We start from the raw sequence: 27,220 nt of genomic DNA on the forward strand, positions 1-27,220 counted from the left end.
GCTCAGTCTTAAATATAAATATGTGCACATCCAAGTGAAAACTAAGTAGTTTAAATTTGTACTAAATTATAGCACAAACCAAAATGATGCTCACTCATCAGGCTTTTTATTGGGTTGATTTTCTAAAGCAAATACCTATTACAGACATGCAAAGTGGTAGAGAGGACCAACTGTAACTCAATTGTCCTATTAAAATGACTATATATTAGACAAGCTTTACAATTCTTAGCCCATGCAGGCATTTGATTCTTATGGCTTCTGTTTTTAATCCACACTTTTTGCCCCGAATGCCTCTGAACCAATTATATTTTCCTGAAATTGTTGACGGTTCTGGTCCCCAGCTTCAACGCATTTCTAATATGTCAAGTTTAATTGTTACAAGATGCATTAAAGGTTCCTAAATCCACATCACCACTACTGTCAATCTGGTGTCCACTGACAGGAATGACTAGCTTTAACACAACAGAGTAATGCCATTTCAGATTGAACGCATAGTCTGTGTGTTTGTTTGGGGATGTAAATGTCAACAGGATCATCGCCAGCTGCCACCAGGAGTCTAGTCCTCAGCAGGGGGCTGAGACTGAAGAAACACAGAAGAAACCTCATGACTCTCAGACCACACCAGGAGAACAGTTGGCAGAATAAAATTAAATACTGTTGGTGCAAATGAAAATCTCATGATGCAGCTCACTGTGCTCCAAACAGCAGCTTGATAGTTGGATTCATACAGCTGCTGGACTGCTCGGCCTGTCTGTAAAGCTGTTAAGCAATAAGCACAAAATCTGCTTGAAATTAGACTCGCTGGCCTGAATCACTGCATTGTCACCTACATAAACAATGACCACATACTATTTGAATGTACATAATCACCCCAATTTATTGCAAACTGGAAGACAAGTTCATGTCATTTCATGGAAATCCTCAAACTATTATGGGAAAGTCTAGACTTTCCCAATCCGAGTGTGGAGGTATGCAGGAAGAATAAATGATTCAAACATTACTATTGTGGGCCTTTGATTCATGTGATCGTTTCATCAGAAAGTGGAGAAATGGTGGGACATCTGTACAGTGATGGGGATAACAGTAATGGCACTTGATGGGTTGTCAGTGAGAATCTTGTGGCAGCTCCTTTTCCAATCCGTCTTAACACAATACTGCAGTCTAAACAACAGTCTTCTTATCATACGGAGTTCACTAATATGCTAAATGGTGAAAACATGTTTGGTCAAGTTTTTTGAATTAGTAGTCTCAACATTCATGAGAGTTAGTACTGGAAGACAGGGTTTATCAATACATTTACTGAGATTTTTATAATACCAAATTATCAACTAGAGGATACAAAGGGCTTGTAAGAAACTTGTGCGTTCGTCTATGAATTCCACAAGTTAAATAGTGATCATCAAAAAAGGATCCAGCTAGTAAGCTACATCTTCTGATCCACATCACCACACCTGCAATCCACAAATATACAAATTCATTTTTCCCCACTTTTTCTGTTTATTTATTACAATTAATTCAATGTTTTCCATAACTTTTCCACGTGTCAGCTTTTCCTCTGTTTTTCATTTAAAACAAGTCCAGTATGAGACTATTCTTTAGAACCTGAAAAGTCTTGAAGGTGGGGTAGGGGAGGAGGTTTGAAAGTAAAGGACATAAAGGTTTGCAAGAGGAAAAGGAGGGAAGGGAGTGACGTCTCCCCGGAGCCACTTCCATGTGAGGAAATTTTTATTTTTTATAAGCTGTGAAATTACTTTTTTTTCTCCTTTTTCATATTTGGGAGCTCTCTCAGGCCTTGTTTAATCATTTCTCTATTCAACATCCTCTGCATTGTCTCCTTGGTCTCCATCCATTAGCAGTGCCGCGTACTTGCTGGCTGAGCTGAAGTTCTGAAAACAGAAACAAAAAGTCATCAATAAACGTATCAATAAACTTTGTCAAGGATCATGAAAGGATTTTTGGGAAGGGAACTACTAATAACTAATGGGGTAATCCACAATAAAAAGGGTGTTTTCTTTAAATGTACATGGTGAAAATGAACAAAGAAGTTTTACGAAAACAGCGGAGAATCAAAATTTGAGCAAACTTTGGCTCAAACCCAATTCTGTAGAGCCAAATCAGACATTTTCTTTTGGGGGTCAAGAAGTGGTGGTCATCTAGACATCCAAATGGCTCCAAAACATGATTTAGGGTTGGATGACAACTACAACCCCAAAAATAGAATTTACTTCTGCCTAACAGAGAGGTAAGGCCAAGGGGAAAAATTAGAGTGGACCCAAGAGCACTTACAGGGGTTGGGGTTTCTTCATATTTCTTTGGCTCTGGAGGTGGTTTGGAGTCTCGGTCTCTTTTGATGTCCTTTCTACAATCATAATTTACAAATAGGTTACAAAATGCACAATGTAAAAAGTTAACCTTAAAATGGACACAACCAAAAACAGATCACACTGTACTCGGCCCTCTCTACGAAAACACAGCTTAAAAATTCAACCTTACACGACAGTCTCTCCTTTAGCTATAATTCTGATAAGTTCCTGTGTTAAATCAGGAGGCTGTAATGATTTTATACATACAAGGGGAAGTATTAACATGCACACCAGTTGAATCTGCTCCTGGTGTCCACACCAGAAAAACTGAGATCCATCACCAGTTGTGTAGCTGAAAGCAGACTCCCTCCTTACAGAGGCCCAGAAAACATCCCCGCCTGCCCTTGAACTTTGGAGTTGCTAGCTTTGGATGGCTGACCTGTCTGCCTCCTTTCTTCGGTCTTTGTTGGGCACCTCTCCTCGGCCCCGCCCAACTCCAGGGCCTGCAGGCCCCCCTCGTGCTCGTGGGGGTCCCCGGTCCCGACGCACACCATCAGCCTTGTTCTCATCTTTAAGGAAAAGCAAGACATTTGAGTAAAGGGAAGAAGGTGGACTTTTTTTTCTTTTCTTTTTTTTAACTGCAGGCTACTCGACAGGCTGCAGAATCAAAATTCATACATTGGATTTAAACTGTTAATTATTGAAGTACAATGACAAGCTGCGCTTAGAGCCATTGTCTCATTAGACAAACGTCTTACAAATTTAATATACGTTTGAAAAAGGGTCTGAATTACATCTTGGCAGTTTGCTCAGCCTGAGATTTCTTTAGGACAGAAACATACATTTTGAGATAGAAGTCAGAATTAAATGCCCAGTAGTTATTTTAATCATACAGCTGTACTTAAACTCATCATGAAGAAGGGCAAGCTGTGATAAAAAAAGACAAAAAACAAAAACAAACACTTAAATCCAACAATCCAATCTCTAAATGTAGAACAGGCCAATTTACAGGGAACAATCCAGGCTCTGAAAGTCATCACATTTCCATTTATATCACAATACAACGTTTTCTTCATTTTGGCATTAGGAAAAAGACACTTAGAGGAGATGGGGATCAAACCAGTGGAAGTTTAATGCAGAACATATGAGCAAGTACAACTCAGACATATGAAAAACAGCACAATAATGAAATCTTGATCAGTCCAAATCTTGATAAAGCAGAGCATGATAAAAAACAATTTGCACTATAACAGCCACTGTATTGAGCGTGATGAGGGCGACAACATAAATCTAAGGATAGATTATGTTTCACAGCAATGTTTTTCCCATCAGTCCACCATTTTGTGTGTATGGTTAGAAATGTTTAGCTTCAGAGTTTGACTCCACGTTATCAATCCAGCTAGTTGTAGACGGATGTTTTGCTTGCAGTCTACAGTAGGATTTGTGTTCAGCACTAGCAGGACTTACCCTTTCCAGATCCTCTTTCATCTGCAGAACTTGAGGAACTAAAGAAAAGGAAGAGTAGACAGATAAAAGTACATTAAAACATGTCCAACAAGCCTGTATGGCTAATTCAGAGTTGGAATGGTTTGCTTATTTATTTGTTCCTAATGAGCGTTAAACCCCCCAGTGTGTCAGCCTGATTTCCCACCTGAACTTGGGAGGAGTTGAACCACTTGGGGAGACGGGAGAGATTGGAGGCCGTCCTTCGCCCTCGCTAGAGCCTGTATGCACTGCACTTCTTTTAGCCCATGCGTTCTCCTTAGGAGGAGGAGCGGGCATCACTTTGAGCGGCTCTTTGGAGGAGCTGGTGGAGGGGGGCCGTGGTGAGGGCCCAGGGGAAGTGTTTCCTTCTCTTCCAGAGAAAACCTCATTCTCCCCAGAGCGCTCGCTTTCTCGACACTTTGAACCTAGCAAATGAGAACATGTCAGAATAAACTATGAAAAATGCTTCATCTGTCTCCAAGTGCCAAAATGCTGAAGAGAATAGGAACTGCACTTTGAGGAGACTGTTCTTGAAAACTCAGCATTAATCAAAATGTTTATGTACAAATAAGGAAACATCTTTAGCAGAAACAACTTTGATTTTCAGGTTTTCAACTTGAAATCAGACTTTTCATGCAGATTCTTTCAGAATAAGAAGCAGAAGTATCTCACCTTTTCCAGAGGTGCTTCCTTGCTGGGAAGACTCACTTCCTGTACGGGATCGCTCAGTATGAGTTTCTTCATTACGCCAGCTTGGATCCCTGAGAACAAGACAAAACAATGTCTATTACCAAAATATTTATCACTGTAAAAACTTTAGCATTACATAAAACACATTTATAAACCAGTTTTCAAATACAATGTGCTGCACCTGCAAACTTTTTCTTTTCTATTTTTTTATTTAAGGATACCGTATAAATATAAAGCATGATACTTCGTTACTTCTGAAACAGAAAAAAATTACAACCCAAATACAACTGTGGATCCAACAGTTGTGTCAAAGAGAGGTTTTATAGGCCTGTTCTGGCTCATTAAAACTTGAAAAATCTGTAAATTTGGGAAGCAGTTATCCTGCAGTCAACCTGAATCTCAAAATCTGAGCAGGAACTTAAGTCAGTGAATAAAGGACGTTTTCTTTCAGGATGCCAAAATGTTTGCACATTCCTCAACGGTTCATTGTTATTTTGAGGTCAGGAAAAATTAAATAGTGTTCACAGTGTTGTCACATCAGAAAAACCTTCTTTTATGCAAAGGTTGGATACAATTGAAACGCCCCCCTGACCTGTCTCTCATCTTCCTTTCAGGTCCTCTGCCTTTGTCCTCCTCCAGCTGCCTTTGCAGTCTCTCTTCCTCCTTCTTCAGCCTCTCCTCAACTTCCCTCTCCTTGGCTGCAGTGTCAACGGGTTTAGCTCCACCAAAGATGGACGAGGCCCTGCTGGTGGAGCTCGGAGCAGCCGCTGGGGAAGTACCGCCACTGCCACTGGTACCTTCCTCTTCCTTTGGTACGCTGCGGGGCTTCAGGTTTAACTTGGGCCGTTGCTGAGGAGCTGGAGCATGGACCCAGATAAAATAGACGGTAAAAAGTGATGTGATGGTGAGTATTAAATGATGAGATTAGCATGACTGTTTTAGATCTAAAAAGCTTAAAAATGAGCTTAAACATAAACAATTGTATAGAGAGCTCTCACCTCTCTCCTCACGCCTTTCATCTCGTTTATCATACCGGTCATCCCGGTCACCGTAACGATCGCGGTCGCTGTAACGATCACTGCTACCTCGATTATCATCGTAATCTCGCCGGAAGCCACTACCAAAGGCACGACGACCTCCACCACCACCACCACGGGAGTCAAAGCCTAAACAGACAAAAGTTGGAAATTTGAGTTTATGATCCTGAAAATCCCCAATCACATTTGAAGAAAAGCAAACAAGAGGTCATAGAAAGCGGTCTTGTCAGGATGGAAACAGGGATGTCACTATCACAGAAACAAATGGAAAAGGTTACAGGACTTCTACCTGAACTTGGGAGGGTTCGCTCTGTAAACTATGTCAGAAAAATGTTCTTGAATGTGATCAGAGAATTTAGAAACACAGGTAAAAACATCTAGTTATCCTTTGACGTCCAGCTGCCCTTCAGCAGAAAAGCTGCTGTTTGAAACATAAACAAAACTAGAAAAATGAAATTAAATAAAGTTTCTTCTCCAGGTCATTACACACCAATGACAAAAAAAAGGCATGGCACTCAGAGTCAAATCACCGATCAAAAAAGTCTTTGGTTGTTCACATCCATATAAACACAATGTTAACTAAACGCTGCTTAACTCATCATGCTGCACTGTGAGCCCAACTCAAGTTGTGCACAATTAAATAAGACGAAATAACTTTTTGTTTCAATATAATGTTTGGGAAGCATTAAGATTGCTTAGCCTCAATACCGTGTATTCACCCTTACTTTTGCGAACAAAGCTTCTGGTTACCCTGCAGGTGGTGAAACATACGGGATGTATTTCCTTCTCTCACTGCAACTTTTATTAGGTCATGCTTTATAAGCTGGTGAGTCGTCCTACTCAATGACACCTTGTTCTTTTTTTATAGCCAAATAAATCGGACAAGGATGACTTAAGTCTGTTTTGGTAGAAATAACTCTTCCTCTGCCCTACTTTCCCACTCGGGCCCGCCTCCTTTGCAAGTCGTATGGAACAAAGACAAAGAAAACACAAGTGGTAACACGCAGATGTTGTGTAGCTTTGTTTTGGTTTCCGTGCACAGGTCGTACTGATCTCCTGTTACAGTTCAGTGATGATATTGAGGGACCTAGATGGGAATGTCAAATATTTATTTTAAACGTTGGGAAGCTGTTGCACATCAAAAAGAAAATCAAGTGAAAGCAGACTTGCACAAGTACAACAACTCACCTCCTCTATCATAGTCTCTGCGATCCCTGTCGTCATAGCGATCCCTACGATCCCTGTCGTCATAGCGCTCACGGTAGCGGTCTCTTCCTCCGTCGTAACGATCGTTGTCACGCCGTGGCCCGTCTCTGTAACGATCTGACTCGTAACGGTCCCGTGATCCTGTTACAGGAAAACAACAATCCAGCTGAGGACATCTAGAGTTTCTTCTGCTTAAGTTTATCTAATGGAGTTAATCAAGTCAAGGTCAAATTTATTTCTACAGCACATTTAAAAGACAGGCTGACCAAAGTGCTTTACAAATAGGTTTAACGACATAATGAAGCACAACAAAACGAGACAAACAAGCACAATGTTCAACATTCAAGTATAACTCAACATTTGAAAGAGAGGAATACATTTTACAGCAGAAAACTACCCATGAGCTACAAACAAAACAAAAAATGACTATGGCCACTTTGAATGATATTTTTGTTTTAATAAATAGTTCCAATGCGTAACTTTAAGAAAATCAAATCATGAAAGTTAATTTTTTTTAAATAGAAAATTTATACCATATAAAAGTGATTATTTTAAATGGCTTCTAATTTTTTAAGAGGGTTTAGAGGGTTTTTAGAGGATATATATTGGTTTGAATAACAAACCAAAGTTTGGACTCACTTTCTCCAAAGGCATCATCCCTCCTCGGAGGCCCATCATCAGCGTCTGCACTGGGCCGGGCTCTCCAGTCACTGTCTGTCTTGTCAGGACCCATGTCTGCCATCCTACCACCCCTGTCCCTGCCACCCATACAGCCACTGTCTCTTTCTGTAATGTCAGAAAAACAAAGAAAGTGTAAATGTTAAGTCGAGAGGCAAAACATCTTAAAATGTCTAGAAAATCCAATCAGTTAAAAGAAAAATACCTTTATCATTAGACTGGTCTGCAATATCAACACGGATCCTTCGGTTCCCCAGATTCTGTTAGAAGAGGACATTTAGGAGGAGTTATTTACTTATTTCATGTTAAGAAACCATATTATGTCATTTCCTTTAGATATCACAATTATTTATTATTTAGAATAATTTACCTGATTAATCCTTCATGCATAAAACTTCACTTCATGCGATTACACATGCTAAAACATTTTTTTTTGGTTCACCTCACCTCTTCACTGAGGCTAAGCGCCCGCAGGAGGGACTCCACATCATCAAATTCAGCATAGCCAAAGCCCTTCAGTCTTTCTGGGTTATTGGGCTCACGAGGCAAACGCACTGCACTGATCTAAAAACAAAGATGAGAAAGGTGACGGGTACAAATAAAACAGAAAATTCTGCCGTTACAGATCCAGCCACAGAAACCTGAGTTCAACAAAAGCGTTAGAAAGTATATATGGACTCAGTATCCCTGATATGACCCTATCAAACACGTAAATGAAAAAAATGGCTGCCATTTCATTGTCAACATGGTGATAGCCTAAGTTTAGTATAAGTTTATTTATTCAGACATGGTGTCAGAAGCTTTAAATACAAGTAGAAAAAACATTAAACTGGTAAAAAACTAGCAAAAGAGTTAAAAGTCCCACAAAGTAACGGCCTGTCTGATGGTGCTAATTGAAAAGAAAGTTTTATATTAGGTGTGGCAACCGCTGCTAGTCTCTAGCTACATATCCTGAGGACTGGAGAGGAAGAGAATGACTTTTAACAAGTTTTCAATGTCATGTGGAGCTTGTCCAAGCAGAGTACAAGTTAGCACCAAGACTTTAAAATAAATTCTAAAAATGACTGACAACCAATGAAGAGCCAATAAAACTGGGAGTAGTGAAAGCTGGCTTGCTGGTTTCCACTTTACAGCCATGCAGCACTTATTGACATCAGGACTGTTATGAACACCACAGTGAGCTATAAGTCTGAGAAATAGTCGTATTGTTGGTGCTGCTTTAGCTGCGTATATATTTTACACAATGATTGCTACACACCTCAGTAGAGGTCTTTAAAGATCTGAGTTCTACAGCAATAATAAACAAATAAATAACCTGGTAAAGAATCAGAAAAATTCTAAGTTCTTGATTTAGTAAAAAATCTACTGATGGAAAAGCCTGCTCATTCAGTATATTCAGGTAGTCGCTGGTCTCATTTTTGGGGCCCTTAACATTTCTAAACCCTGAACCTGGACTTAACCAACTGAAGCAACCCACATTGCAATGTTACATAGACCCACACAGCCTGTTAAAGCCGTTTTGCTCTGATTCTTTAGCTGTTTCTGGTCTGCATCTGTCTCTCTCAGCACCAAGTCAACATAACACACACATACACTTGACATTATGTCCAGGTTAACAGGAAGTACGTTGTTATAATGTAGTGCTTTAACAGATTAATTGCAAGTGCAGACGAAGCGGTTTGCTGCAGTCAGATTATATCAGTCATGTTTTGGCTTTACTGCTTTGGCTGCTTGTGTTTTGCTTTGTGTTTAGAAAATAAAGTGCAATTCATAATTGATCATTTTTTGGTAATTTATTAAGTAAACTCCAATTTCCATTTATTTTCATGAATTTTAACTGCTTATTAAACTGCTCAGTACTCTTTATTCTTAAGAATTAAATACTTAACTGTGTGAAAAATTCTGAATAATAAATAAAAGTTTTCTATTGGTCAAAACATGATCACTGCCACTAAATTTCTATAATAATCCAAAAATAACTCTTTTGGCTCAAAAAGGCTCATTTGATCTTCTTTCTCAAATATAGACTATTCTGTCTGCATTCTTCAGAAGCGTCATCTGACCACTGTGGCTTGTAAAAGCTTAAAAGCTTCCTTGTCTTTTTTTGGCAAAGCCTTGACCCGCTTTCTGATTTCTATTGCGTCCTTAATACATTTTTTGTGTTTGTTTCTTCTCCAATGATTTTACTGTTGTACAACGGCTGGCCTTGCCTGGTGGAACTGTCAGGTCCATCAGGTTGGCCATGGCTGTGAATAACAGCTGATCAGCAACATCTTACAGTGGTCAGATGACGCTTCTGAGGAAGAGTGCAGCCAAAATAGTCTATATTCAAGAAAGAAGATTAGGTAAACATTTTTGAGCCAGAAGAGCCACAAGAGAAGCCAGCATTATTTTGATGTATTTTTGAGCAGGTAAATAATTTTGTCATAAAAATGAATGGAAAATGGAGTTTATTTAATAAATCACCAATAAATCATATCCATTGCACTTTATATTCTAAACACAAAAGCTTTGCGAGGTAACGCAAGAGATAAGAATCTCCCTGTAAACTGAAGCCCTTACTTGAGTTTGACCGTTTGTGTTGCTTTGCAGAGCAAGTCTGTGGTGTCTCTTATATTTAACGTGTCTGCCCTGTGTTTGTTCCACCTACTGCCAAGCCACGGAAGAAGTCTTTTATCGAGTCCTCGGTAACATCGTAGGGCAGGTTGCCCAGGAAGGCCGTGTATGGCGGGCTGCGGGGGAGTTTGGACCTGTCGATGTTGGGCTCACGGGCTGAGCGGGGAGCTGTAGGCAGGATGGAGCGGTCAATGGGTGGTGCCCTGTACGTATCCTCCTCGGTGTGCCACGATGTTGAGACTAAAGGAATAAGCAAAGGAAATTTCTCAGATAATAATAAAAACATTTCCTTTCATTCATGTAATCTCTTTTGATAAGTTTCAGGCCCTGTTGTCATATTAAGCTTTTATAACAGTTACTACTACACTGGACAGTTTAACAGGTAACAAAAGTTCTTCTGGAACCAAGTTTCAGCATGGTGTATTGATGACTGATGATGTTGCTAAAAGATGTGATTTTTATAGAATATTTAAATGTCTTTTTCCTCTTTATATAAAATGGTAAAAAGGTTTGTTACAAGAACTGAACCACAGCATCCTTAGCTACCTCCAATAGGGGGGAAAAGGCAGCCTTTACAAGGTCATAATATTAACAAAACTAGCATTTGTGCAAAAACAAATACCATACAGAGGAAATGTCATGCCATCAAGTGAAAAGTATTAATAGCTGCTGTTAGAACTAATGGGATTTAACATCCTTATAAAAATAATAATAATAAGCCTTTTCCCATTTTTTGACTTCTCATTTAGGATTGTGAGATCATGCCTGCAGCTTAAGGGGGGGGGGGGGCTGCAGTGAGGGAAGAAGTTTAAGATGCTACCACTTTTAGATGTTTACAGACTACATATGAGACTGTGAAAAGGTAATGAACCAGTTTGAGTTGAAACTTATTGGAACTGTGTTTTAGTAAACACAGCAGAAACAAAGATGGCAGACGTCTGTGTTTTCCTCCTAACTGGATCCAATCAATCCAGCGGACAATGCAAACAGAACCCTTTTCATATCACCCAGTGTATACACCATACAGTATTTATGATACTGCAGTCAAGAGCATTTAAAGTATTAATGCACAAGGTAGAAAACATTAACCAAGAGGAGTATCAACCTCTATGTTACAGGATAACCTGAGGTTAGGCCAACATTAATATAAGGCTGTTTTAACTTTTTCATACTGTTCGCACGTTTGGAAGACAAGAAAAAAAAACATGCCTGAACCACTTCAACCCCACAAAGTTCGTCCTTCACATTTACACTTACAACCTCTCCAGTTGCTCCTTTTACATTCAGTTATGTATTTATGTATTTTGAGTGTTTGAGACTTTTGAACATGGAACATGTTCATACTACACAGCTGACCAACAGGGGTTCACACGGTGAAATATCTTTTGGCCAAACTGAACTCTAATTTATTCTCTATAATGCTGCTCCAGCTGTTCCACAGACAAGTCGTACTCTAATAATTTAAGATGCTCTATAGATCAGGGGTACTTAATTTGGTCCTACTAGGACTGCAGTCTTGCAGGTTTTTAATGTCTCCCTGCTCCAACACACCTGACTTAAATTAAATGGATCCAACAGCCTATGAAGTTCTGCATAATGAGTCAGATCAGGAATCAGGTGTACTGGAGCAGGGACACATTAGCCTTATTTCCACCAATGGGTGCGGGTCAGGATGGGACGGTTAGGGTGCAGATATGGATTACAAACTGTAATCTTGTTGTGTTTCCACAGCCAACCATAACCTTACTTGAGAGGCAGAGTATCCGCCTGATAGTGACAGGTGCCTCAGCTACATAATAGCATGACGGCATTGCAGCACAACACCTTCCTTAAAGAATAACCAAAACATGGGAAACAAAAGGAGGAGAATAGCGATCAGCCAGCAGTTTGGGTTCTTTCTTCTTGGAGGTGCTTCATAACGCCATTTTAAACAGAGGTTTAAATCAACAAGAAGAAAATCTGTTGCTCTAAACAAGGAGCCAGCCCTGCTTTGTTTTTAAGTCAGGTTGAACAGGAAGTAACTTTTTTTTTTTCCAACCAATGAACAGATTGCAGTATGTCAAGTGCCATCCTTTTTGGTCGGGTCGGTTAGACTGGTACCCCAATGGAAGGTTCCCAACAAAGTAGGATGGGCTGGGTCGGATCTTACGGTACCCTTCCTAGTTTTCGTGGGTGGAAATGCAAAAAAATGAGCCCCAACCCACTGGTAGAAATGAGGCTATTGAAAACCTACAGAACTGCGTTTTCTTGTAGGACTGAATTGAGTAGCTCTGCTATAAATGATGCATGCAGGTATATATATATAGTTTTAGTGCACCGTTTCTTTATATTATTTTCACAATACAGTTCCCTGATATCTGTTGTGCTCTCATCGGCTGTAGCTCCTCACTGATGACTCACTCAACTCTTCTCCTCCACTTCTTAAAAATATCAATGTTAGCTATTCAGTCAGGGATTGGAATGTCTCTGCTTGCCTCTCAAATCATATCCTGAAAACATTCACACATGACTGTAAATTTGTTACAGATCTGAAAATCAGACTTAAAACCAGTATGAGTTAGGCTATACACAAACTACTATGTTTTTCAACACAGGGCATAATGAGCAACAGAGGTGCACTGGTCCCAGCTTGAAGTGAACTGTGTGAAAAGGGTCAATGACCATAAAGCAAACTTGAATAAATGTGTCTTTGTATTCAGACTGACCATTACTCGTTGCAGCAACAACAGGAACCTAACCTTTAACTGCAAATGGTGCACACAAACTACAATGAAGTTTGCTGATAATTTTGCTCTATTTGCATTGGAGGGAGTGGGAGTCTTATGGACTTAGGGCTGGAGGACCCAAGGTCGAGTCATCAGACAGGCTGTGGAGCTGAACTACTGTGGGCCCCAGAGCAACGCCCCTAACTTAACTGTTTCCTGGGCACTCCACTGCTCTCTAGTGAATCTAGATGGGTCAAACGCAGCGACTAATTTCCTAACTGCGATTAATAAAGTATTATTACATATTATAATTATTTAAAGAAGAATTAAGCTGTGTTAAACATGAACAATCCAGAATAGCAAATAAGAACAGATGCCTGGGATTAAACGTCTTTTTGGCACAAGTTTTGAAAACTGAAGTCTGCCTAGTTTTTCCATTTCAAACTATTGGAGAAAACTGGTAACAATACAGGTAAAGTAGTAACAGAAGGAGTACTATTCAAGTTTTAGTGATTTGTTATGATGCAATTATTCCCAATGGCAACTATTTTTTTATTCATTATGTTGCCAGTGTGTGTGTTAAAGCATCCCAATTTAAATCTTTAGATCTCACTTTCTAATTTAAAACCTTTACTTCATACATAAAATAATAATAAATTATTAATGATGCTAAAAATTGGTTTGAATATGCAGATTTTTTTTCTGCTTGTGCATGCGCTTACCATCTCCATCCAAATCATCGGTCTCATCGGCCCAGCTTGTGGACTTGGCTGGGTAGCTGGGGGGTATGTTGCTGCCTCCACTGTCCTCTGCCAGGAAGTCAGTCAGAGTGAGGGTCTTCCCCTTCTTATTCTTCTTTTTAGCTAGAGGAAAGATTTCCACAGGACACAGTTAACTCAGGAAGGGATCTGCTAAGCCATGGGTTAGCTGCACATATAAATGTCTTAAAAGCAACCATGTAACATAAATAAGATGAATTTGGGAATAACTGTAGATGTAGCAAAAGACATTTGCAACTTGTCAAAAACATCCCTGTTGTTTATTTATTCACAATGAAATGAAACAGAATTTAGTCAAAACAGCATTGTCTTTAAGCTCCTACAGTCTAAATTTCCAAAAGGCATGTGTAATAAAAATAAAAATAATAGCTGAGTAGTGAGATGCTGTCCAGCTCAACCAGATAAGATGGCCACAGTGTGTGTGATAAAACACTTATTTTCCTGTTGGAAATGACACACGGGGAGCAGTTGGTGTGTTCAACTGTCACCCTGCAGCAGGCCAGAAAATAACATGTTCAGCTTAGAATAGAAGAATAGAACTTTATTTTCATAGCAACAAAATCACTAATTACTGCTTAGAAAGTTAAGTGGGAATAGTGACATATTCGAACAATCAAACAGCACGTTGCTTTATATCTTGAGTGTAAATTTACAAGTTAAGTCCATTAAGACAATCACAGAGGGAAAAAAAATAGATTTTGTTGAATCATTTCCATGATATAAAATGCTGGATTAAGCCTAAAGAAATTTCCCATCATCATGGCGGCCACATTTCATTTCATCTCACTGTACACTCCACTTCTCCTTTGGTTTAGTGGTAGGTCAAAAGCTGTAGAACCAACCAGTCATATTAACTTATGATTCATTTCTACTGGCATGCACATTGTGGATTTAGTTGAAAACGTCTTTCACTGCAGCATCATTATGGACAAATGCTTGGAAGAAGCTATTTCGTAGAGCTGCAACAAAAGATTGTGTTGTAAAACACCTCAATACCACTAATCTGTAAGCACATATATGGACCAAACCCTGCACACTGTGCATCTGGTGATGGCATTATCAAACTATTATGAGGCTTATGTCATAATCGTGCCATTACATAAGTGCAAGGAAATCATTAATTGCAATTATCTGCATTAGAACTGATTGTCATCTAATGGTTGAGTCTGACAGCCCAAGCCCGTTATGGAACATTCCCCGTGGTGTCTAAATGCCAACAGTTAGCACCAGTTGCCCAGGGGGCTTCACACAGTGAAGAGCAGGTTTGATTTGGTTTGGTCTGTGGCCGAAAAAGGGGAGACAAAGCTGACTGGGAGCTTTATTGTAAAAATACCAGCTGTCAGGACATTCCTCACACACAGTTACAAAATCTACACACATACAACACAATGTTTACTTCTCTGCCCCAGAACATCAAGTCATACAACATATCAAAGCATTTAATAAATTAACATATCTAACTGCCTTAACTGCTTGTACACTATTTACCAACTTTCAACCGTTTCGCATTCTTCCGCATAAATGTGAGTTTTCTTCTTCTGCTAAAGCTAAGTGGGTGTAACTGCATAGTTACAGTTAATTGCAAGGACGCAAGCTGTTGGCTCGCTATTTAGACTGATCTCTTTTGTCTTCATGACCAAGTGAGCTTAGTCAGCAAAGGACTGCTGACGGGGGAAGTATCCCTGCTTAGCTGGCTAGGTTTTAGGGCCTAGCCCACGTCGCAGCGCCAGGATCCAAGTGCGCCATCAACGGGGCAAGACTTGGCAGGCTGGGAAATACAAAGTTGTGACGCCGACAGCGAAGTGTTCAGGATGCGACCCAACAGGCCCAGCTGCCCAGTTTCGTCAAACAGAGATACCAGGGAGCAACGCGACACACGTGGGGAGACTCTTCAGGCGGCCCGGACTTCTCGGCCCAACCCCTCCTCCACAAATCGCGCTTGCGCCCGGCGCTTGTTTGCCCTGAGCGCCACGGCGAGCTCCACCACTGACATACAATGTGCCAGCTCTGCACGCAGTTAGGAACATTTCATAGCATTGTCACCCACTGTCTCATACGTTTGATAACAAGCGAACTCAAAAGTCAGTACACCAAATATGGTGTAGTATTTGTAGCAGATAAAGCTTATTAGTAATTTATAGGTTAAAATGTTCAGATGTGAAGAAGTCGTTGCCTCGTTCATTCGCCTACCCCAACCAGCTAGGTCTTTAGCGGGCTAAAACTACCAACAAATGTATTTATAGACACGAGACAACGACGCGGGGCGACAAACCCATAAAATAGCCATCTTCACACTTAAAGTGTTCAACTGTCTGGAGATATAACTCTGAAATTCCCACGAACCGAACCAGATCGTTCACCCACATAAACCTCACCTGACGCCGCCATGTTGGAGAGCGAGTTCGTTGTAGTACCCGGATGAAAGCGTCAGAGGTTTATTATCGGGAGCGCGCATCCCCGTTCACGGGCCTCCTCCCTTGTTTACTTACTGACCCACATCTGCTCAGACTCAGTAAATGATGTTTCCTTTGTGTTGTAGTTCTCTTTGCCTCCATATGAACTAACTACAACTAACTACTGACAGTTCATTTATCTTTCGTGGGAATTTCATAACCATGGACTTTTTATTTATTTATTTATTTTTAAAAAGAAATCTAGGACAAAAGTGTAGGAAATGTAAGTTCTTAAATATGCCTTATAAACTTGTTTTTAAGCAAAACTGTCTCAAATATCTATGTATTTTTATTTTTACATTGTCATCGTTATTTTTATGCAACAAAACTGAACAAATCCATCTTAGTGAGCTTTATAGCTTCAATACCTTGATTTTTCACATCTCACTTGGATGAATATGCCCAGATATTGTACGTTGTTTGCAAAAATTTGACCACCATAATTTAAGACTTACCTTGATGCTACAATCTAAAATAATGTATGAATATACTAACATCCTATTATTTATTAAGATATAAGACTGAGGTTTTTAACATGCTGTTCCATTTAGACAATTTATATATATATATATATATATATATATATATATATATATATATATATATATATATATATATATATATATATAGTAGAATGTATAAAAAGAATCATCACCTTTAATGACATAAAAAATATCATTAAAATTAAAGTGGCTGTAATCTTCACACCCTGAGTTAGCACTGTTTAAAAAATGATGTTTCTGTAGAAAAATCAAAACCCATCATCAGTGAACATGGTTGGTCACCCTATCCACAGACGCAAGTTAAAATTCTACAGTGCCAAGACATAAAATGCATAATCTATACAGATAAAATCAGTCTAAAATGCTGTTGTCTTCTCAGGGCCTGAGCTCATTTAAGATTAACTGGGAAAGAATGGAAAGCTTGTTTGGCCACGTGCAGTTCAAAACCAACATCAGTGGTGTAGAGGTGTAACTGTGCACATGACATGACTAACTTGGCAAACATGTGAAATAACAATTATTCTGTATAAAAATGCAAGTTTTGGGAGCAACTTATGCTCCAGAAAGTGTATTCTTTCGGATGGATGGATGGTTGGATGGATGGATGGATGGATGGATAGATTGATAGATAGATAGATAGATAGATAGATAGATGTATTTATCTTTTGGGGAAATTCTGTTACCCTGTAGCTCATCCTTAAACACATCCACCCATAAAAACATTCAATATTTAAAATGCAAGTACACCAGTCTGTCACAGGGCCAACACAGAGAGACAAACAACCATTCGCACTCACACTCCTAGGAAGAATTTAGAGTGACCAATTAACCTAACATGGAACTAAAATCATTAATTATTTTTATGGAAAATACACACACACACACACACACACACACACACACACACACACACACACACACACACACACACACACACACACACACACACACGTAATTAAGGCAGATGTGGTAAGAACCTATAATTAATGAAAACAGTGAGTGCATAATAGGGACAAACAAAAATAAAATTACATTATTTTAGGTATTTCAGTTTGTATTATATTTCTGGAAAGATTTGCAGGTCTAAAAATTTACTTACATATTTAATCTTTTATTATCTATAATAATTTCCCTTTTGTGATAAATAAAATATTTATCATTTAATTCATTAATAACTTGCAGACCTTGTCCCTGCAGACTATATTCACTCACAAAAGAAAAGAACAGACTAACAACGGCATACATTATTGTAGAGTTCATCTGCCACCTAGTGGTCAAACATCAATGAATGCGCTTGAAATACATTTTTATGTGTTGATGTTTTTATATGGTGTGCCTTGGATTGCATGACAGATATACTAGTATCTTACTATCACAACAATGTTAAAAAAAATCAGTCTTTCAAGTATTCTCCATGTCATGGTATTTTAATATCTGAGACAATGAGCTTCCCCTCAGATAACCTTTGGGAAGAGCATCACATTTACTTGACTTGTTTTCTTTTTGCTTACATATATCCACATCTTGCTTTTTAGAATAAACCAGACTACACAAACACAGACTATGCTTAAACTTTAAATTTAATTAAATTGTGTAACACTGTCAGTTTTGTTCTTTTAATTGGGGAAGGGCTCATAATTATATAATATGTGTTATTAAAAATTAATCACAACACAAACACCATGAGTGTGTGCCAACAGTTGGCCTTATTTATTTTTTTCAGGTCAGGCAACAGTTTTTTTTTTTTTAAGTTTGCTTTCATTGTGGTTTTGTACGCCTTTATTGAGTATTTTGAATTCTTTTTGGTTTACATGGTACGTGGTCTTGGAGTAAAAATGACTTGCTGGTTGGACAAGCTGGATGGCTCTGGCTTCTTTGTTCCAAATTAGCTTTTGGCTGCTAGCTCATCCAATGCATCCTGGAGCCTGTTCAAAACACAAATGAATAATTTTTAATTTAAGTTTACATTGCAGTTATATTTCACCATTCACTCAACCACCATCATAGTTTTGTCTTAAACTTTCTTTTGTCTTTCAATCATAAAACACACCTGAAGTCTCCACCATCCAGTAGACTCTTGTAAGTGCTAATCTCTGCCTCAAGTTTCATCTTCATGTTGAGCAGCGCCTCGTACTCCTGGGTCTGATGCTGGATGTTTGCACGCAGGTTGGTCAGTTCTTCTTCCAGGCGGACAATGATGCCATTGTACTTCTCAGTTTCCATGTTGTTACGTAGCTCTGTGTTGTGCAAAGTGTCTTCTAAAGAGGCTTTCTGATAAAGGAAGTATAAAAAAAAGGAAAATTAGACATAAAATGTAAACTTACAGGTGTTATGCAATAGCCACGGTATTTGAAAATATCCTATTTTCCAGTAAAGATTGCAGAATAGACTGAATATGAGCTGCAATGACACTAGACTCCAATGGGAAGGTTTGATCATTTCATGTTTGTGGATAAAATTAAAAACCATCAATTTTTTATGCTTACTAGACTCTGTTGAGATGCAAGTTCAATTTCCAGGGTCTGAATCTGTCTGGATAAGTCAGTCTTCTCCATCTGGGCCCCCTGAAGTGCTTCTGTGTTCTGTGATACCTGCACCTGCACATCTGCAATCTAACACAGAAAAAAACCTGTTGACCAAACCAGATACTTCACCAACATAGTTTCATAATTGCACAATCTGTTAGCCCTGCATTACCTGATTTTCATGCCAGCGTTTTAGGTCATCTGCATTCTGCATAGCGATCTTCTCATAGTTGGCTCTCATGTCCTCCATGATCTGGGACAAGTCCTGACCTTTGGGAGCGTCTACATCCACTTGCACACCTGACTGGGAGATCTGATTCCTCATCTCCATCACCTCCTATTTTGATTGAAAGAACAGAAATGAGCTTACCACTCAGTGCTTGTGGTTTGTAATTGAAATTTCACACACACTGCTCATATTATTTCAGTGCAGATTATTTTGTTTTTACCTTATGATTTATGTTATTTTGCAATGATAAAATCTTTAGCCTGACCTTTAGAGAGTCAAAATATTCTCCTGTCCCTGAGAAACCCTTATCGTCTTACTCAAACATAAGCATGCACGAGAAACTTGTTTTGAGAGAAAGATAAGTTTACAGTTATAAGCACTCTTTGTTGACTTTATGGGCAGATAAAACTAAAAAAAAAAAAATCATTCTCATGTGAGCAGGCCACTTGATTTTGCCCTTGCTGGGAGAGGTGAGGGGGCGATGGGATTTCCAGACTTTATTCTTGGTCTTCAGTCTTTCAAGAGACTTGAGGTCTGTGGTTCTTGAAAGTTTGCGAAGCCTAAAGAATACTTCACAATTCTGCATTATTATAATCTAAGCATTTGAAGGCCCTAGAATTAGGAGTCAATATGAAGTGAAGTTGAAGTAAAATGTTTTTAAAAAGTGGGACGACAATTGGGTCTGATTGGATGAGCTTTTTTAATTAAAGAATGGGGATCTGACTAAATACTGATGTTCATTACATATTAGTGAAGGTTTTTATAGGAGAGTGATTTGGATTAAAAGATCTCAGAAAATGAGCTACAGTCTCATCGAGGTGAAAAGGAGTAATTAAACCGTCTTTAAAGAGTCTGGAATCCAGTAATCCATAATTACTCAAGACTGCTGGAAGAAATTCAAGACTCGTCATACCAGCGCATAAAACATCCAAATAACTAAAATCCTCTCCCCTCGGCTGGTGCTGATGAGTAAACGAGCAACAAGAGAACACTGAACAACAATGTCTTGTATGGCAGAAACGCAAATAGAAAGTTACTGCTTCAAAAAACAAACAAACAAACAAACAAAAAAAACATCATTGTCCATGATGTCCATGAAAAGACCAGAAGGCTGTTCAGAAACTGTTTTGTAGATAAATAAAACCAGAATATTTTGTTTGAATAAGAAGTGTTTTGGAGAGAGGAGAAACTGCATTCCATCTAAGAGGCCAAATGACTAAATTAAACAGTCCACTGCAAAGTAGAAACTGTTCTGTACAAAAATATGGACTAAAACATTTCATAGTTAAGTTATTGTAAATGTTTAGTTTTAATTATTGCAGGTCAAGACATTGAAAGAAAAGGCATCTCATTCACCTCACAGATATTCTATATTAGATCCTCTTTAGATAAAGGATCAGATGTAATATTTTTTTATTGTTTTAATTTATTTACCTTTAGGACTTCTATTAAAATCTGATTATATTTTTCATCATTATTATAAAAGCATGTGGGAAGTTTAAAAGGATTCAAAACATTTGAAGCATCACGGTAGCAACAGCAACAGATTGAGATGAACTCTTTTTGAATATGAAAAAATATTAATATATAGTAAAGCTATATAATCAGTCTGCATTTATAATAAACTCACATTTTCATGGTTCTTCTTCAAGAACAGAAGCTCCTCTTTCACAGCTTCCAACTCATTCTCGATGTTTATCCTGCTCATGTTGGTTTCATCTAAGACTTTCTTCAGCCCGGCAATGTCGGCCTCCACAGACTGGCGAATCGCCATCTCATTGTCAAACCTGTACAAGTTTCCAGACATGAACTCTATTACAGATGCCATTCTCTCATATCCTTACTGAGATGTGCAGTTGGAAGCTAGAGATCAGGTGCAAACATACGTGAAGAGGAAAGTTAAATCACATACTTCACTTTGAAGTCATCAACAGCGAGACGGGCGTTGTCAATCTGGAGCACATAGTGAGCGTTCTCTGCAATCTTATCAAAGATCTGGATGGACAAAGAAATTTATGAGAGAATTTATTTCATTAGTTAACATCATTTGAAATTATTAAATTTAAATCCTCTTTTTCTAGCCTCAGCTATGACTGGAATCAGTACAAATGTCAAACAGTACCACAGATTGACTACATAGTTTAAATCCATGGTAACCGTTTGTAATAAAAGAGGAATCATAGCCTAAAGAACAGGAAGAGAGGATGTTCCTGTGCCAAAACTGAACATAGTTTGTTTTAGTGTTGCTGTAGAAATGGATTTCCTGCCTGAAAAGACGGATCTTCTTCTCTCCAGTGTCCAGCCAGCTGCACTCTTGTGTCGATCATTGTTTAGTAGAAGTATGTTTGTTAGTGTGCAGATATGTAAAAATTCTTAATGTGTGACTATGTTGAACAATTTGTGGGACCATGGTATCCTGTCACAGAGGAAAAGGGAAATACTTGTCCCTTTATGTGGCATAAAACACCAAGTGCCACCATCAGTGTGTCATTATGTGATATTGAAGTACTGGTCTTTGCAGAGGAATGTGACATTTGACTCCACAGACTGGAGCTGATTGTTATACAACCACAGCTTTGCATGCATCTGTGTGCTCACTCTGGCAGTGTGTGATCCTTTGTGTGTGTGCGTGTGTGTGTGTGTATCATTGCCACACATCTGTTTCACATTTAGGCCCTCCTACACCAGCACATGCTTGTACAATTATCATCTAAAAGCAGAACCATTTGGAAATTCTTTTGTTGGTTGGTTGCCTGAGAGCTTTTCAGTTAGTCTCAGTTAGTCTCTCGTGATCCTCGTGTTTGTGATTCATCAGAGGAAGTTCTGGCATTGAGGAGTTTTATAGGGGGAGGGTTAAAACCTAGCAACCACACCCTTTATTCTCTTGCAAGAAATTTGATAACTAAGAAAGAAAATACTGCCCATTCATAGTTTTTTTTTTTATTATATGACGCTCCTATAAATAGATGCTGAAATAGGTCTTCATTTGCAACAAAGCAAGACACGTCATTGAGTCTAGTTATTAATTCCCATATTAGATGTTAAATACATAATTTCAAGCATTCAAATCACATCTTTATTTTTTCATTGTCCTAGTTCATACTTAGGTATTATGGTAATTCTTACCTGTTTGCGTAGATCATCTATGATGGGCTCATATTTGCTGTAGTCTCTCATGTCAGGACCCCCTTTCTCCAAGGCTTCCCTGATTTTCACCTCCAGCTCCTTGTTGGCTTGTTCCAGGTTCCTCACTGTCTCCAGGTAATTGGCCAGACGGTCATTCAGGTTCTGCATGGCCCCCTTCTCATTGCCCAGGATCCCAGAACCGGCATTACCACTAGCTGTAGCAGCCAGGCCGGCACCACCAAAGCCTGCGCCCATGCCACCACCCATTCCACTGCTCAGCCTGAAGGCACTTGAGGAAGATACAATCGGAGCACCAGAACGCAGGGAAGATGCAGAGGCGGAGGAGATGCGGGTACCTTGTCCACCAGCACCACCATAAATGCTGGCAGCACGGTACTGGGGTGTGGAGCGGGTTAGGGAGATCCTTGTTGAAGGTATCTGCTGGATGTTGGAGGTTCTGAAGCTCATTTTTGACAAGGTTAGGCTTGGCTGAAGATGAAGTGAAAGATGAGATGTAGACGCTCGCTGCTGACCGGCTTAGAAAGTGAAGCTGGCAGTGGGAAGTGGAGAACTTATACTCCTGCCTCTCTCCCCCAATAACAGCTGGTCTCTCAGACCCTGCCCACTTCAGTATCGCCCAGTTTCCTGTTCCCTCTCACTGCTCTATCATTCTATCAGTGTTCCCTTTAAAAAAAAAAACAAAAAACAAAACTTCCATGTCTTTTCTGTCTCCAAGGAGATGCGTGAAACATATTTAGTTGCGTAAACACCTTAGAGCAGTGAGAGCAGACTGAACTACAGACATAAACCACAGCTCAAAGTAAAGAAAGAAGCAGCAAACTCTTTGCCCGCCAACAAAAATTTAGTGCTTCAGTCAAAAGAATTTAAGTAGAAGTAAAACTAAATGTTAAATGGTTGAAGATTTAGGACATAGTGAGTTTCACAAAGTCCACAAAATCCTTGTGGCTTGCCCATAAAAGACATAATGTACTAGCTGCTGCATAATTTCTAAGGTTGTGGTCAACAAGGCCCCAAAATAAACAGAGTTCACCAGCTTTCCCATCTAACAGCAGCAGATTTTACAAATGAGGCCAAACTGATTTACTCTTAAACACATCTATACTCTGCATGAAATGTATATATTGTAAATAGGCCGAACATAAGAATGACAGCTGACATGTTTAAAAGACAACAAAATGAAACTCAATCTTCAGGTATATCAAAAGACTCCATAAGGGATTAGAAACAATAAAAACAAAGGTTAGCTGATACCCTGCTCAGAATACAATTGAGATGAAAGAAAAGCTGCCCTCATTCATCAGTCACACCATAGGCAACTATCTGCACAAATCAGTCTTTGAGGATTTTGAACAATTATCTTTGAAGCCTTATCCGGGCTATCTGTCAGGAGCTCGGCCTTTGATGCAGTCTGAAGAGTGATCTTTTCTTTCTCTCTTTAGGAGGTGCAGAATAGCATCATACAACCACCTCTTAATCAACAGGGACACACAAAAGAGAAATGAGAAAGAAACTGTATAATTTTTCTGTACTTAGCATTGTTTCAACATCACCATGGTAAGGTTTAAGTGAGCCTATAGTTGTAGCCAGAGAGGATCCAGAGAGGATTTTTGCACTAAGTCTCAGAGGATAAAGCCACATGATCCACCCACAGTGGGGAAACTCCAGAGACTTTGTAACACCCTTCTGAACTGCCATGCAGCCATGTTCTTTTCCTTTTAGATCTAAATTCACCTTCATGGTTGATCAGCTTTTACTGTATCACAAGACTCTCACCCCCTCCTCCTAGCCTATAACTCTTTGTTAATTATTTATTTTAATTTATACAGAAGTAGAGAATAAAACAGCTCAACTTATAGAGTTAAAAAAGACTACATGCGGGTTGCAGGAAAGATGAATTCAATCAGCATGACTCATACCTCATGACAGTGTCACAACTGTCTTATTTGTCTGCATGTGTGTTGGCAACGTTTGTCTCACCGCAGACACTTAAGCAAGCCAAGAGATTAAAACAGGAAAACAACTAAAAGACACTTGCCCAACAACTGTAAATTATCTAAATTACATATTTAAAACCGATACACATTTCTTTTGATTCCTTCTTCTTTCATTAATTTATTTCTCTTTTGTTGACATCAGCAACAGGAAGTTTCTAAAATGTACAATATTTAAAAAAAAAAGAAAAAAGAAAAGAAAACTGGAAAAATAGGAGCTTGTGAATCATTGTGGCACAGCTTGAATCTGGAAATTACTACTAAAGGAGTTTCAAAGTTTCACAAATCTTGGACAAGTGCCATATTATTACAGTTCCCAGCCTGGTGCAGCCTTGAATGAATTTCTCATCCATCCATTTTTCCTTTCAAACAGCTTTAGTGCAGAAGAAGAGCTCTCACACACTTATATAAACAGTCAAAACCTGCATTTGCATGTATGCATATGCATACTTAAAGAATTCTCTGGTGCATGAAGGAATGCTAACACGTACATGAGTGTGACACATTCTTACTCACTCACTTCCTTTTATCCTCCCTTCTCTTCTCTTTTTTTCCGTTCTCACTCCCTCACTAGCTTACACAAGAAATACAATAAAAATAATCCATCTTTTTATATTTATATGAATCAATATGGATATAGATTTAGGTAACTATATGTAAGCACGGCTGTTCTTGTTTTAATGGTCAGTATTGGCAGGGTGGTAGGGTCACACATCAGAGGTTGGTGAAATGTGTCGTCTACAAGACATTTTCTCCGTGGGATGTCATGTCCATTTCTAGCTCAAAGACATTTCACAGAGGGACATAAAAGGAGTGGATACTCTGGAGCGTCACTTCCATGTCCTGGATTAAGATAAATAATCGGTTTGGTTGAAGAAAGGAAAAATGTTAAGAAGGGAGGGACTTTGCTAGATGGAATTTGAAATATCTGTAATAAATTTATATATATTTTTAAGGTGGGTAAACTGACATGGTCACATGAAAGGGAAATTTAATTAATATATATATAATGTTCCCTTTTATTTAACATTTCTTACAGCCAAAACATATCAGGGGAAAGAGATGTTAATTTCTTGTTCATATGTTATGCTGCAAAATCAATTCAATTAAACTTTTAGTTAAACATTTTTAAAGTTTTACCAGCAAAGCAAATTTAGTCACTTGCTGAAACTAAAATATATACTGATAAAATCAACTTCTATTAATCCAACATGTTTTAAAAAATTGTTGTCATTAATTTTTTTATTTAGTATTGGAAAGTCCTCATAATAAGTTTTTTCCTGATTTTTGTCTCAAAAAATGTACAACATGAACCAATAAAGTTGGTGTAAAACAGGTGCAGAGCTACAGGGGGTGGTCGGGGTAGCAATGGCCACAAGTCACTTAATGAAAAGAAATTAAATATACTTTATTTATACCAGAGTGAAATTTCAGTGTTGTAGTAGGGTGGTGGAGGAGGACAGCAACGTCTTTCCATGGAACACCAGTTTCACTACACTAGTTTTAAGTCAATTTTAAAATAATTTTCATTATTATCCATCCTTTAAACATATTATTATTTAGTGTTACATTTCTAGAAGAGATTACTTTGTTGGGAATTGGTGCTGTGCAAATAAAGCTGAATTGAATTGAATTGTTAGTAAGCTAAAACTGAACATACAAATTTAAACAAGTGAGTTACTCATTAGAAATGGTGTTTACATTTGTAGATGAAAGCCAAAAGATGATCAAAATCATCAGATGTTTTCCTTTTGGATAATCTTTGTTCATCTATCCAAAAGTTTGAAATTCACTTATAACCAAAACATTATACTTTAGGACTGCACTGCAAATCAGAAACTTGACAAAGTCAGTGGATTGAAACTTTTGGTCGTTGTGAATCTATGCATCAGGTGTCATTGCTATCCATCCTGTAGTTGTTAAGATTCGTGAGTCTGGCCCAAAGTAGAGCAATAACAGACTGGCAGATGGACGCTGTGTTCCCCTGCGGCTGACACTGCTACAAATTTGAATTCTTTGATAAAGTTCAAGTTTCATGATAAGTTAGTGGTCAGTGAAAAGCTCTGATGATACCATGGCTTTTTTGAAGTTCAGTTTGCTTTGTTAAAAAATATTTAACTGCATGATCCAGTCACTAGAGGGCACGAGTCTCAAATTTACAAGACACGCTGTTGTGGGAGGATAAGTGGAAGCTCCATGCATGCATATGATACAGCATTTAAAAGTGTCCTCAACTCTAAGGTACACGCCTTGTAGAGATTTTATCCGTATCTGTTGTGAAGGTTTTTGTTTGAACAGACATTACAGGGTGAAGCAGGAGATTATGTTTTATAGCATTTCTGAAAGCTCTGAAGGCTTGGCTCATGAACACTACAAAGTCTGAATTAAAGACCAAAGATGAACCATCACCATCCTTTTAGTTTAGTTTTCTGTAATACAGTGTTCTTTTCTATTCTTATTCAGTTGTCTCATAGTTTCATATCCATGTAGCTGTCAGTCTAAAGCAGCGTTGTAAACACTGTTTTGTGTGCACTTTCATTTAACCCACCCCGTCGTTACAGAACATCCCAGTGAGTCAGTCAGTGGTCGTCCAACAGATTTGTTTCTTATCTTTGCTAATTGTCTTCTCATATACCCATCTTGCTCCACTTCTCACTATCCCTCCTCTCTGACTTGTCGCATGTATGTGTCTCAGCACATTCCTTCCTCAATGTGTCATTTAGCAGCTTCACACAAACGAACATCCGTGGCCTCTCAGGAGACCTAAGGCTGAGGGGGTAAACTTTTTAAATTACCCCTTTGCTTACCTCGTGCTCTTAAAATGAAAAATGGTCTTTAGAAATGAGAAAAGGGACTTTAATCTAAATTTATCC

General features: G+C 38.7%; 2 protein-coding genes across 3 annotated transcripts; both read right to left on the reverse strand.

Annotated features, from left to right (window-relative positions):
• Positions 1-286: 286 nt before the first annotated feature.
• eif4ba (eukaryotic translation initiation factor 4Ba) lies at positions 287-15,968 on the reverse strand. Of its 2 annotated transcripts, XR_006009717.1 has the most exons (16): positions 15,875-15,968; positions 13,443-13,583; positions 10,050-10,255; positions 7,847-7,963; positions 7,605-7,659; positions 7,361-7,507; positions 6,704-6,862; positions 5,477-5,644; positions 5,071-5,335; positions 4,461-4,549; positions 3,955-4,213; positions 3,771-3,808; positions 2,743-2,872; positions 2,287-2,359; positions 692-1,886; positions 287-580 (listed from the first exon to the last, which is right to left on the reverse strand). XR_006009717.1 is itself a non-coding variant. In XM_041979861.1 (15 exons), the coding sequence occupies exons 1-15, from the start codon at positions 15,885-15,887 to the stop codon at positions 1,809-1,811; spliced, it is 1,938 nt and encodes a 645-aa protein (XP_041835795.1). In that variant the 5' UTR covers positions 15,888-15,968; the 3' UTR covers positions 287-1,808. The 2 variants fall into 2 exon arrangements, 1 of the variants encoding a protein (XP_041835795.1); XM_041979861.1 differs by having other exon boundaries at positions 287-1,886.
• A 2,170-nt stretch (positions 15,969-18,138) lies between these two features.
• Positions 18,139-22,888, reverse strand: LOC121637086 (keratin, type I cytoskeletal 18-like). Its single transcript, XM_041980991.1, has 7 exons — positions 22,336-22,888; positions 21,122-21,204; positions 20,840-20,996; positions 19,153-19,317; positions 18,942-19,067; positions 18,506-18,726; positions 18,139-18,380 (listed from the first exon to the last, which is right to left on the reverse strand). The coding sequence occupies exons 1-7, from the start codon at positions 22,801-22,803 to the stop codon at positions 18,341-18,343; spliced, it is 1,260 nt and encodes a 419-aa protein (XP_041836925.1). The 5' UTR covers positions 22,804-22,888; the 3' UTR covers positions 18,139-18,340.
• Between the last annotated feature and the right edge of the window lie 4,332 nt (positions 22,889-27,220).

The sequence above is a fragment of the Melanotaenia boesemani genome, chromosome 3, assembly GCF_017639745.1.
Source record: "Melanotaenia boesemani isolate fMelBoe1 chromosome 3, fMelBoe1.pri, whole genome shotgun sequence".
Lineage (NCBI taxonomy): Eukaryota > Metazoa > Chordata > Actinopteri > Atheriniformes > Melanotaeniidae > Melanotaenia > Melanotaenia boesemani.

Excerpts from the sequence above, each read along its gene's own strand:
- eif4ba (XM_041979861.1), bottom strand. Across the intron at positions 10,256-13,442 it reads CGATGATTTGGATGGAGATG|TCTCAACATCGTGGCACACC; the intron begins GTAAGCGCATGC and ends TTATTCCTTTAG. Across the intron at positions 5,645-6,703 it reads CAGAGACTATGATAGAGGAG|GCTTTGACTCCCGTGGTGGT; the intron begins GTGAGTTGTTGT and ends TTGTCTGTTTAG.
- LOC121637086 (XM_041980991.1), bottom strand. The coding sequence starts at position 22,803 with ATGAGCTTCAGAACCTCCAACATCCAGCAGATACCTTCAACAAGGATC. Across the intron at positions 19,318-20,839 it reads TGAAGAAGAACCATGAAAAT|GAGGTGATGGAGATGAGGAA; the intron begins GTGAGTTTATTA and ends CAATCAAAATAG. Across the intron at positions 19,068-19,152 it reads AACGCTGGCATGAAAATCAG|ATTGCAGATGTGCAGGTGCA; the intron begins GTAATGCAGGGC and ends TTTCTGTGTTAG.